The sequence below is a fragment of the Argopecten irradians genome, chromosome 10, assembly GCF_041381155.1.
Source record: "Argopecten irradians isolate NY chromosome 10, Ai_NY, whole genome shotgun sequence".
In the NCBI taxonomy this organism is placed as follows: Eukaryota; Metazoa; Mollusca; class Bivalvia; order Pectinida; family Pectinidae; genus Argopecten; species Argopecten irradians.
In genome coordinates, this window is record NC_091143.1 from 14,926,979 (window position 1) to 14,939,954 (window position 12,976).

The following is a 12,976-nucleotide window of genomic DNA, read 5'->3' on the forward strand; positions in this document are numbered from 1 at the left end:
GTATATTTTTATGTACTATGACGGTAGTATTGTACATACCCTCCGAATAATTACATAATAAACTCATTGAGGTTTTATTAAATTACAAATTATTTTAATAATCTTGTAGATTTCAAGTTTTAATATTATATTTTCTGAAAATATGCATCTCTAGTGAAAAACCTATTTATGATAATACATGCCAAGCATTAATGTTTACAATTTTTACCTAGTTCGCCCCTTGTCAGTATAATGTGACCGGGTGGGGTGTTTTGCTTGGTGTCTTCGGCGGTATGCTTCAGTGTTATAGCGCTATAAAAGGGCAATAGTTCCACAATACAAGAAGACACAACACGAATAAACTGCAGTCTCCAAAAACACGCACCTCTCACAACATACACGCAACACATCGCATACATCGGAGGCCGTCCTTACATGACCATAGCTGTTGATAGGACGTTAATAAATCAAACAAACAATTAAAAAAAACTAGTAATTTCATTTGTCCGTGTTAACTGCTTATATTTTGTTATATTTTGTTTGCAATAGTTACAGAATAAGGAGAACATGTCCCTATAACTACATAAATTAATTCATTGATTCTTTTATTGACGATGGTGATAACATTAGTCGACAAATGACTTAAAAAAACTACAATGATGTCGTTTTAACAGTACGTACTATGATTTTGTGTGTTTATTACTTGTATATTAAATGGAAATCTGTCTGAAATGTTGTATGATTATATTTCCATTGCAGTTTGCATATGTAGTAAAATTCATAGAATGTTTCGCAGCGTCTTATCTTATCAGAGGAGTCGTTTTAACAAAATAGCTAGAACCTAAACCGAGTATAGAAAAGGGAATCATGTCCATTATCCGGAAATTGATCTGCGTTGTGGTCAGTATTATCAATTGTGGAATGGCCGGAGGGGCGGTCCAGTCCTGTCCGGTCAGTATTACTCACAGGGGAAAGACGTGTAAACTCGCTCGATAAGGAAAGTTTTATCTCGGGTGATGTATTCGCACAGATGAAGACGAGGTAAATCTCAGATAATTATACAGTTCCAAGTATTTTATTTCCGTCGTCTATGAAATATACATCCACCGGGCCTTCTGTTTAATTAGGACCCGATACCTAGGCAGAATACGTACACTTAATATTGCTTACAAAGTGTACCACCAAACTGAAGCGCTGCGGCAAGTTGGGGATGAGCTGGTGACTCGTTTATAGTCACATTGATTGTACAGTAGTGACAGAAGAGTGCCCCGGTTTGGACCCGCTGGTGGGCTCCGATTGGCGGCAGCGTCGGTATTTGTTCCCTCCCACTTGTAGACCGGCCTCTTTGTATCATTGTTCGATCACATTATTAGTAGTTGATTGGCATCCAACCTTTCTCATACACGCTTTTATTTCTAACATATGTACCGTTATACATTCCCAGCATCCATCGATCGGTCTGGCTATCACGCACCGTTTCCGACTCCAATTTTAATCTCAGTGGTAGATCTCACTCAGAGTTTCAAGGAAAAAACTTGTCATTCTGTTGAAATCTGTATTAGAGGGTGTTTTAGAAATTTGTCGTGCTATTCGTTGTCCTATTGACCATAATTTCACATTTGTCCCGCTGACATTAAAACAACATTTTGAAATAACATAAACAATGTAACATAAGCACATGGTGTTGTAGCAATAGACCGAAAGAGTTCGACGGATACGGAAGTATCTGTCATTGTAGCAGACGACAAGACAACATTGTAACATCATTCATTCCTGATACCTGGATTAACTTCCCACTGGGACCTGGAATGCTTTTGATCCGTTATGGAGCGTTAAGTTAACACCTGGTCGTACATTGGATATACACGTAACCAGGTGCACGGGTGTTCTTTAGTTACATTATGTTGCTTTGGACCAAGATGACGTTACCCGTTGTCGGCATACGACTCATTTATTTCTCGTGTGTGGTTTTTTACGGACAAGGTAAGTGAAGTTTAATCTACGTTAAAGAATGTGGTTGACGTCATATACACACGCGATGTATTAGAAGCACTATCGAACAAAATCTGTGTTCTACTATAAGTATGATCTGAGAAAACGGATAAAGTATTTTTAAATGCGTTATTGCAGGCAACCGTGGTGGGTAGACTGGGGAAAATCATAAAAAATTCCTATAAATGTATAATCCAAGCCACAATTGAGTTAATTTGAAGTTTAGACATCTGGTTCAAATACGGGAGAAGGCCTGAACATATACTGATATGGTGAAATGGTAAAATTAAGTTAAGAAACGTAAATGTCCTGAAAGGTCTTAAACGTAAATTGTATACTGCGTAAAAAAATCGTAATGTATAATCGACTAAATTTCAGCGCATTTTTTCCCATGTTAATTGGGACCGTATGAATATCCTACTTCTTATACCTTTAATGAAAACACAATGTGGGTGAAACGCCTGTTTTTTTCGCGGTTTTAATCAACTAAATTAAGAAGAAAGCGCATGATTTGTAAATCGTCATCATTTTTTTGGTATGTACAAACAGGTCATTCGAAAAAGTTTAATTCATATCTGTCAGATTCAAATATAACGTACGTATTGCTACATATCTGTGATATGTACATCTAATCATAGACAACATTAAAAGCGTGTAATCGTCATGAGCCGTGCGTCTTGTCAATTGTCATTACATTCAATTAGGACCTAAGCAATACTGTTAAGTTGTGATCCTATAAACAGAGGTAGTTGCCTCCTACTATTGCTGACACGCATATCTAAGTTTTTGAATTGTTGACAAAAAGTGACAGTTTCTTCTGATATTGATTTACATGATGGACCCATCAGAGTAGCCGATCAAAAGATCAATTATATAGTGTTTGTTTTACCGATGTTGACGCGGACACCTGTCAAAACATTCGAGTTGGTTCAATACAACACGACGACATATAGCCGTCCCTATCAATACATCCTATAGTCTATGTCACTTGCAAGTAAATACCTCAGACAGTAAATCGACAAAGGTACATTCAGACACTTAAAACACTTAAATGGACATAAACAATGAAAGGTCTGGAAATGGAGTAAACAGGAAAAATTAATACAATGATGATATATAGGACATCTTATCTCCAGTTTAAGCTTTGTCTTAATTAATGCCGATTAATCCATATAAGATAAAACTTATCATATTTGTACATGAAAGATTGGTCTAGATTAGGATTATGTTTTTCCTATATAACAAAACAGATTTATTTTATTCTTTTATTATAGGCAAACATAATTAATGCCAATAACTCAATCAATTCTCTTTTCGCATCGATCAAAGACTGGTTCTATTTAAAATGACAAGATCAGTTTGTATATTTGTTCATATTATTTTAGTCTGTGAAAAGTGTTTTTCTTCATGTTATGATGGATTTTATTGATATCAATTCAAGAAAAGAGGAAACGAAACATTTAAGTATCAAATTTTTGCCGTCATACCTGTCCATTCCAAAGGCGTCTACTTTCACATAGTACAGAACTGAGTCAGACATCTACAATTTATTGATACAGTTGTGACAATAAACAATACGCTTTACCTGTTTAAAGTCTCCTTGACATTAGGGTGTTCGCGTGACGTACGCTTCTAAGATTGCTTTGAACCAACAGTGACAGATACATTTGCGATTTGACAATTTCCAATTTGTCATACTTCATGCTATTTGATAACTGTTTTCGCTTGTCAGGGAAGTTGTCAAGTCCATTTCACTGGGAGAATAGCGATGCGTCTTTAATGAAAACTCACATTGTTAACTGTGAGGGTTTATGCTTCTTGTTATCAAGATATTTTCCAGCACGAAAATAAATATTCATCAATGATTAATCAATGTCTAATATGCATTTAATAACCGAATGGGAATCAATTTTGAAAAAAAATAAATATATCGACATAAAACCGTTTTTAAAACAGCAACTTATACATGTAAAATATTAACAAACATCGTAAAGTCGTCCTCATTCTAAGCAGGTTCAAAACGTATCAACTGCATCACCAAAAAGTAATTAAACGGAAATTACAACGGTATAGTCGCAATTAAACTGTGTTTAAATTGGATAAACTATGTTAGCATGCTAGTCATTTCTATCTATTTCAACAAATTTTATCGTTAAAACCAAATAAATTTGTCATCAGGCAAAGTCTATTTTTGCCATCACCAGATATCTATAATAAATATTTTGATAAATATTCTTGTACAATAATCAACAGTTGAAATTTTCGAAACATACAGAAATATCTAAGAGCGCATGTTCTTCGCCTAAGAAAAAAACAAAGTTAAAAAAAAGTCAACAGATGATATTTACTCGTTACTTTCAACAGATTAAAATTATTCCACAAAATTGCTGTAAATTAAAGTTTATTATTCAACATCAGATTATGTGTGGTGAACTCTCAAAGCAGCGAGAAACTGACAGCTTGCGTTAAAATAAATCGTCTTTTCGCGGGGTATTAATCATTATTGAATACTTTATTATTAATAAATTAATTGATATTTTGATTGTTTCTTTTTTCGTTTTTTTGTTTGTTTGTTTGTTTGCTTTTAAGAGAAACACATATTGCCCATCAGATTGTATTCCACTTAATTTATTTAATCAACCTTTCTTTAACATGCTATTAAAAACAAAATTGTTTGGAAGAATAATAATCTTCATATTACCCTAATTAGACGTTTTAAACTCAACATACTGAAAATTGTAATTAGCACACGCATGTCTGTGATGAAAGCCAGATAATGAAATATAAGGCGCTATCATGTTCTTACACTTTCTTACGGAGACCAAAATGGAATCCCGGGGCATATAAGATGATTATTGATGTGAACTACAGAAGTGCACATTGCCGTTTCATCAACTCACTGAAATAGCACACACTTTTATTTGACAAGTAATTTAAAAGAAATTCAAAATATCCTATCGTAGAATGGAAGAACTGAAATAAAACAGAATGTTTTTTATTTCAATATACAATGTATATGTTAATCCAATTGAAACCAAATATCGCTTTGGTGGAAAATCGTAAACGAGATTTCAAGATTGGAAACCTGGTGCGGTAATAGAACTCTAAGGTACCGTATTAATTAGTGGCTCTATATTCCCCTAAAAGTGTGATGTTGTTAGGTCTAGTGCCACAAGCACTGTCTCCATATAGAGTCCTGGCATCTCTATAAAACACCAATCGATATTAATTAAGACATCCCTGTTAGGTAAATAGGAGAAAGTTTACGTGATGGTCTTCGAAAGTAAATGATACACAATTGCTGATGGATCTCACTATGTTTTTTTAATAAGCTTGTTACATTTTACCTTAGCATTAATGGGAACAAAAGCATAAACTTTGGACGACAATTATATATTGGCAGCATTGAATCTTTCCTGAGCTACATTCATATGTATAAACATACATGCATGTCCCTGTCCGAACATATTGATCGTGTAATCTTTGTGAAGAATCTGTGGTCGATGAGTATCAATTGCTCCTTGGTCCACACTAATTGGCAATGCAGTTCAAATCTCGTCTAAGCATGTATTGGGATTGGTACGACATTTGCTTTGCACAGACACAAAATGTTCATTATCTATTTATCAATTTCTTGACCGGTACACAAACGTATTGGTCATGTTTCATGTTATCCATCTTAGGTATTATTTTACCTACAAACCCTCGGGGAATGGCGATATGATGTCATTTAGATTGCATATATGAATGGTCCAAGAACGCAAAAATCCTTCATCAAAATTGCTTTTTAAAGTCTTATCTAAATGTATTTAAATAAAAAAAAAAAAATGTATTTGTTTTGGTATAAAAATGATCTTCTAACACAAATTTGACAGTCTAATGTTTTTGCCAAATGTTTGATTTTTGTTTACTTAGCCAACTTAGTTTTTGATACTGTCACTTTCAAGGATGGAATGAAAGTACAAACATGATAAGTCACATGGCCTGATATAAATTGATATACTACTATATTTTGGGTGTTCTTTGGACAGGTCTATCTCATGTGGAGTCTGGTATATCATTACGAGATTTGACTAGAGCTGTTCAGCCATGTTTGATTTTTGCTCTTGTATTTTTACTCACTTATACATCGACAGCAGCATTAACTTTACTGTAGATGTATCAACAGCTGAATGACATTTTCAACAGCCATCATAATGAAGATGCATATTTACGGGTGACGTCATAGTGCGAAATGTTGATTTGTTATATATATCTTTCTTTAACCAACCATGTGTCAAACTGATAGGAGAAACTGTTATTACTCGGTTTGTATATTTCATGTGCCCAAAGAAGGCCATGACATTCATATTGATTTAGAAAGTATCTTCTGTTGGAAATAATCGGCCTTTTCGCCGTCCTCAAAGAACAAAAACAGCAAAGCAAAATCTGTTTTGAATTTCCAATTAATATGGCATAAAATATACATCCCTTTTGTTTTATGAGGGCGTTTTACCTTATTATGAAGTTTCGTAAAGCATATACCATAAAAAGATACAAAGTACGAAAAGCAAAATTCAAAAGCCTGTAAATGACAAACTATCCTTTTAGGACGTTCAATGAAAAGTGAAAAAAGGCAAAGACTTAAACTGTGTTTACAACATTTCATAATTTAAATATATAAGAACAATATCAAAATGAGTTTTGAATTTAGAAAAAAACCCGTATAATAAAAAGGTATGATAAACAAGGAGTGACGTCTTCGGGACTTCTTGACAGTTTTTGGCTCGCCTATTCGAAGAATAGGTGGAGCTAATGTTGTCAACCCGGCGTCGGCGTCAGCGTTGGCGTCCCATTTCACGTTAAAGTTTTTGAGCAAGTTTCTGTTTCGTCAATTGTTTAAGCTTAAGTCATCATACATGTTTATGATTTTATTTTCCTAATGTGTATGGATGCTGAACGTGATAATACAACCAATTTGGGGCCCTTTAGGGGTTTTTTGAGTCTGTTAATTTGTCATATTTCCATGTTAAAGTTTTTGAGCAAGTTTCTATTTTGTCAATTGTTTAAGCATAAGTCATCATAAATGTTTATGATTTTATTTTCCTAATGTGTATGGATGCTGAACGTGATAATACAATCAATTTGGGGCCCTTTAGGGGGTTTTTGAGTCTGTTAATTTGTCATATTTCCATATTTAAAAAGTAAATACTTGAACATCAACTTCTTCTGAATAGGCGAGCTTTGCTGTGACTTATAGCAGATTTTAATTTCTAACGTGTTTTCTTCTGTGATATCATTCAACCAAGTTTTTTGACAACCACCAAGAAAATCTCACAGGGTTTTCTTGGGAGAATTATACCTTTCACTCACGCTTTCTTTTCGTTTGTTTTATTTTCTCTGCATTCAAGTCACTCTCAATGGGACGCGTCAACCAGCATTCGGTTCTGTTTCAATAGGTTGACATACTTTAGTGTCTTTAAGTCCATGACTTAATAGAATTCAATCAGAAAAAAATAGTCATCGTCTTTTTCGGGCTTTCATTTGCGATCATTCGTAATTAACTTTGACTTTAATTCCAGCGAATGAGTTTCTACGAGACTGTTAAACCTGCGTTAAACAGAGTTTGCTCCGACATTTGTAACGTTTATGTTAGTTTTGAAGCCTCGCTAGGGGGCGTGTCTGTGTGTCACCTTCACCCTTTATTACTCGGAGCAATAAACTGATCCGAGTTGGATGTGAGCAAAGGGTTCAAATGCAGTTAGAAATAGTCCTACCGTTGATCTTTTCATTAATGTCCTCTAGTTACCAGAGCACCTCGGATTTGGGAAATAAGGAAAATGTTTTCAATTTAACGATAATGTGTAGTGGTATGTGGAGAATTCATTACCATTGTAGTTTTGGTTCTAATGAACTAAGACCGGATTGATGTTTGATAGCTTAGTCGTTGATGCGTTTGTCTCTGGACTGAGTTCAATATTTGAAACATCCCAGTAACATTGCAACACCAAGTTTTAGTTTGCCTTACGTACCAGTAACAGCTAATGACTATCAGGACCGACTACTCCTTTATGATGCTTTGGTTTCAGGTTGGTTTTATAATTGAAAACAAATACAATTTATGTAATACAGGGGAAAGTATTTTTTAATTGTTTTCATGTTACTCTAAAAAGACGTGCAGTATTATTTATTTGCAAACAGGATCTAGGTACATTGTACAATGGCGTTTTATTTTAGCAAAACAAATACACAGGCGTATTGTATATTGTGAGTTTACCAAACGCTGCCCTACAAAAACACTATGTATCAGAAAGTTGACCTTCAAACTGTGTTGAAAAGACTTTTTAATTTGAAAGTCGGGCAACATATCCAAAATAGATATAACTTAATTTGACATTTGCGCAATTGGAACTTTTGAAATAGTTCAAGGATCTAAACATCCATTAAAAATATTTTTTTACATATATCAAAAAGGTTCAATGTAAGCAATAGAAATACATTAGGAAAAAGTGGATATAGGTATGAATCGAAGATCTTATATAATTATATGAAATAACTTACATGTACATTTAAAGCCAAAGTATTGCAGCTGCAAGCAACTATATAATTTGTGTCACTATTTTGTTATAAGCTGAAGACTTTATACTGTAACGTGTTACTTTTACTTCATTGATAGTTTGTTTAAAAAAACTTACCATATGCAGTATTGATGAAAGTATTTAAGATCAAGACATTTCCTTTGCTTATATCAGATTTTGATTTCAAATTTGATTACCATTCAACAAGATTTATTATGAAACAAATTAATCCGCATTCATATTTAAGTATTGTTCGTCCCTTTGTGCTGTGACACATATTTGTAAACTTCACTTTATGCTCTCTACACAGTTGAAAGGTAAACAATTTTAGCGAACACTAAATTATCACGACAAACCAAATCATTATATTATTATGTATGTTCATCTTATGAATCTTTTATTGTAAGCCTTACGACTATTACACTCTAAGCTCTCGTATGCCTTATACAACATGTTTAATCCAAATTATGTTGGCTCTAAGCGTTCCCTGTGCCTTTCCTGGTGACCTGTGGCCAAGGTTTTGATTTGGTTCATCGCGCTTAATCGAAATCCCTTAATTTGTATATTCTGCTGAAATCAAAGCATACGCACTCACATGCAACACTCAGACATCAAGGTGTACTTTTTGTTACAAAATGTACAAATAAAACATTACATAGCATGCCTTTGTGTCACCCCCATAATATTTGCATATAAGCATATCAGCATGACACAACATATTTACATGCACACATACATACACATAGATAGCACCATCCATACATACATTTGAGAATCTCTCTCTCTCTCTCTCTCTCTCTCTTACACACAACACACACTCATTCAAACAGACAGACAGACACACACAGACACACACAAACACACTAAAGAAGACAGATAAGAAGGAAGAGGAAAGAAGAGGGAGGAGGTGGTACAATTCAGAATTACCAATATAAAAGTGTATGATAGCTTACAAATAATCATTATAAATAAACGACTGCTCAAATGCGAAATCATTGGACTGGTCAGCCATACAAACCCCAACAAAAGATAAGAGAAAATTGAAGAGTAAATTAGTAGTAAAATATACTGATTAAGTGTAAGACTAGGGAAAAGGTATAGACCCAAAGGTCCAATAAAGGTTTCCATTCCTTCCAGTCTTATTCTAATTGCCTTTTAACATGGTCACTTTGACTATAATACATGTATTTTTGAACTCCAAGATTATCCTTATTACATTCATAAGAACATTGAGTTGCTAAGACATCTGGTTTAATGTATGTACTGTTTTATAATTATCAAAATTTCATTGTCAGCAAAGCTACAATTTTGTAAAACTTTTCCAAAAAGAAATGAATCCTTATGATATGCATAAGGGATAACAGCAAATTTAATCAAGTTTAAAAATTCCGAATACATCGTATTCTTATTCATCAACAATAGCATTCTCATGTACTTTTCGCATATGAAGACTGGAATGGTATACTTTAATGTTTCCAGTATTATCTTCGTCTTTCTAATGTTTTCGTTGACACTTACTCATTCTTGGCCTGACGTTTAGCGCCGCTCACCCTATGGACAAATAACCTCGTCACCGCTGCTAATCCTGAATTGTGTTCTGTAGTGTTTTGAGGACTTCTTAGTTTATTATCATCATCATGTCACCGAACCAGGGACACATAACTTAGTCTCCTAAAACACACACATTCAACACATTTGTGCATGCTGCTCATTTATGATACTGGCCTCGATGGCACTGAATGCATATACGATATTAAAGAAAATGCACAAAACTAGTCAAATGAGTCCATAGGTCGTCTCAGTAAATGGCTTATAGACTGTCATACTAACGTAACACATTGAAGAAGGTAAATAAAACATCTGGGATATAACATTAAAAACATCTGGGATATAACATTAAAAACGTAAAGACAAAAAGAGTATGGTCGTGGACATATAACCAAGAATTGACCCATGATAGCCAGTAAAGTATTAAAGAGACTTCCCTTTCTATTTGTCAACCTTCTTACAACGTTTCCGGCTCATACACAATCTTCACTATTCACACATGCAATCACCTGTTTCTTTAATGAACTGAAACGTTCTTGTCGGAAGGACTGATTTTTCCATTCCTGTAATTGCGTTACGTGTTGAAGCCTACTCGATGCATTTTAGCTGATTTGATAACGAAACGTTCGCCGGCAGGTTGTCGTCGTGTAAGTATTTAAAGGTAAACGGGTCTGTCCTAAGTATCATTTCAATAATCCTTCGATCGAGGTGGTAGAGATAACGTTTATTATGGTACGGAGCCGGAATCACTTGGCGTTACTAAGGAAATGTAATTACCAGGGAAGCGAATAAAACGTGTTAATGTACTTAGAATTAGCCTTATGTGTAAGATATTTAATGGTACGGAGAGACAGAGGAAGCATTCGTGACTTTGGCTCGCGTTACCTAACCTAAACATTGTCTTGCATTGATATCTGGGTCGTGGGGTTGTGGCGTTTTTTGTACATGATTAACATGTCGAATAAATGTTTTAAGAAAAAAGTCCTATTCACCACTATCCCCAAGACAATGTTAAAAAAGCCCAACCTATCCTGTCGTACTATCGGCTTTTTATATAGAACGACTCGTCGGTATCAGCCCTATACACAAAAACGGTAGAACGACAGGATAGTTTTTGGCCTCGGCTCAACGGATCAAGGCTCAAAAAACTGATAGAACGGTATAATAATTCTAACTACTGTCGGAATACCGATATCGTCTAAAATGATACTTACTAGTTTCATCTAATCAGTTGTTGCTTGGTTAGGAGTAATTTGTGTATTTTTATATAGACTTTGTCAACAAAAAACCAAATACCGCTATTGCAATCATTACTTTCGCTTGATAGTTACAGGTAAAACCTACGTAGAAGGCCGAATCCGTGCATTATATACTCTTATTGCATACATGTGTAAGTGACATGTATATCGTACATCCTAACTATCAATGTGTAACTACTGCAAACGCGGAATTCACACCAGGAAATCTTTTCTTTAAATTCCATCTGCGCGTACAATTTTTGAATAAACTATACATGTTAGCAAAAGTTATAAGATTATATATCGTGAAAGTAACACCTAGACACGAAATGCTTACTGTTTAATGTCGCGAAATTACGCATTTTCAAAATAATTTACGCTTTAAGTATTTAAATGGTCATACCAGTCACCATTGAAAGTAATAATCGAAAATTTATTTAAATAGTTTTGCTTAAAACTTATAGATATACATTTTGGAGTTAATCATGACAAAAAGAAGTTCGTTTCAAAGTTAAGCTCTTTCAATATTTGAACGTGCCTTTGGAATTGAACACTGCTGTCATTTTGTGAAAAGAAATGTTCAGAAAGTAACTATGTAAGTGTCACTAGCACCCAAATGACTTTCATCAGCGAGAAAATATAGCGTTATATTCTGTGTATATCATTTGAAAAGACCTTATTAGTGATCTCCTAATGAATTGCTGGTCATTGTGTATTCATGTAGATTCTACAATACGACAAAGAGATTTCTACATGTAAGAAACTTAACCTGTCGCCATTACAGTCGGTTATGCTAGACCTTGAGAATAGTTAGTGTGCTACTTGGTTCCTGAAGTGGCATATTTGTTTTCGTATTAAACACTTTCCCGAATCCGCGACAATTGGAAATTTATGAGATTCAATTCGCACGAGGCCCATATCGACATGAGAAGTCAAAATTCACACAATCCCACTGTAGTGTAGAACAAGGTTAAATCTCGGAGAAGTGAAATCTAGAAATTGTCTGACAGACATAAAGTGATATAGCGACAGTGTCATAGGTAATTTCAGGTCAATACATACGCCTAGTAAGCAACGCGAAACTAAGAAAATAAAGCGTAATAAAACAGATCTACATTGGCGAGATTTTCTTCTTGTTTAAGACTCAAAGGACACACGATTACTTCGTTTTGTTGGAATACAACTGTGAAGTTTGGCGATGATTCTATTCAAAATCTTATTTTTTATGACTTTCTTATGTGTAAAGTAGATCAGGAAATTTTAGGATACACCTGGGATTCTGGAGTGTTTCAAGATTATCCGTGTTCTCGCTTTATATAAGTAAACCAATTATGTTATAATTACAAAACGGTGTCAACATTGCGGAAGTTGTAAAATAGGTACGGCTGTAGATATATCACATTTAAGATTCATGGAGGATCTAATCTGCTCTTAGAAGCACTAAATGTACGATAATAGGTAATTAGGATTATGAGGGTACCAAGTAACTTAAGGGGTATTTTTACTCTGTGGATCTAACAATGAACCATACATGATTCTTGATACTGTGTATTATAAAAACAATCATCGTCATACAGTTTAATGTCGAAATTACCCAATGGATTATTGATGTACTGTAATTCTAGGGATGAATAGCAAGGGCATTAAGACATATTAATGACA

General features: G+C 34.4%; 1 protein-coding gene across 1 annotated transcript in view; it reads left to right on the forward strand.

The window, feature by feature from the left end:
- The first annotated feature begins 1,368 nt into the window (after positions 1-1,368).
- Positions 1,369-12,976, forward strand: part of LOC138333209 (limbic system-associated membrane protein-like) — a 92,525-nt gene continuing 80,917 nt past the window's right edge. Inside the window, exon 1 of the mRNA XM_069281422.1 lies at positions 1,369-1,962. Within this exon, the coding sequence (XP_069137523.1) occupies positions 1,881-1,962 (82 nt within the window). The 5' untranslated portion in view covers positions 1,369-1,880. The remainder of the gene's footprint in view (positions 1,963-12,976) is intronic.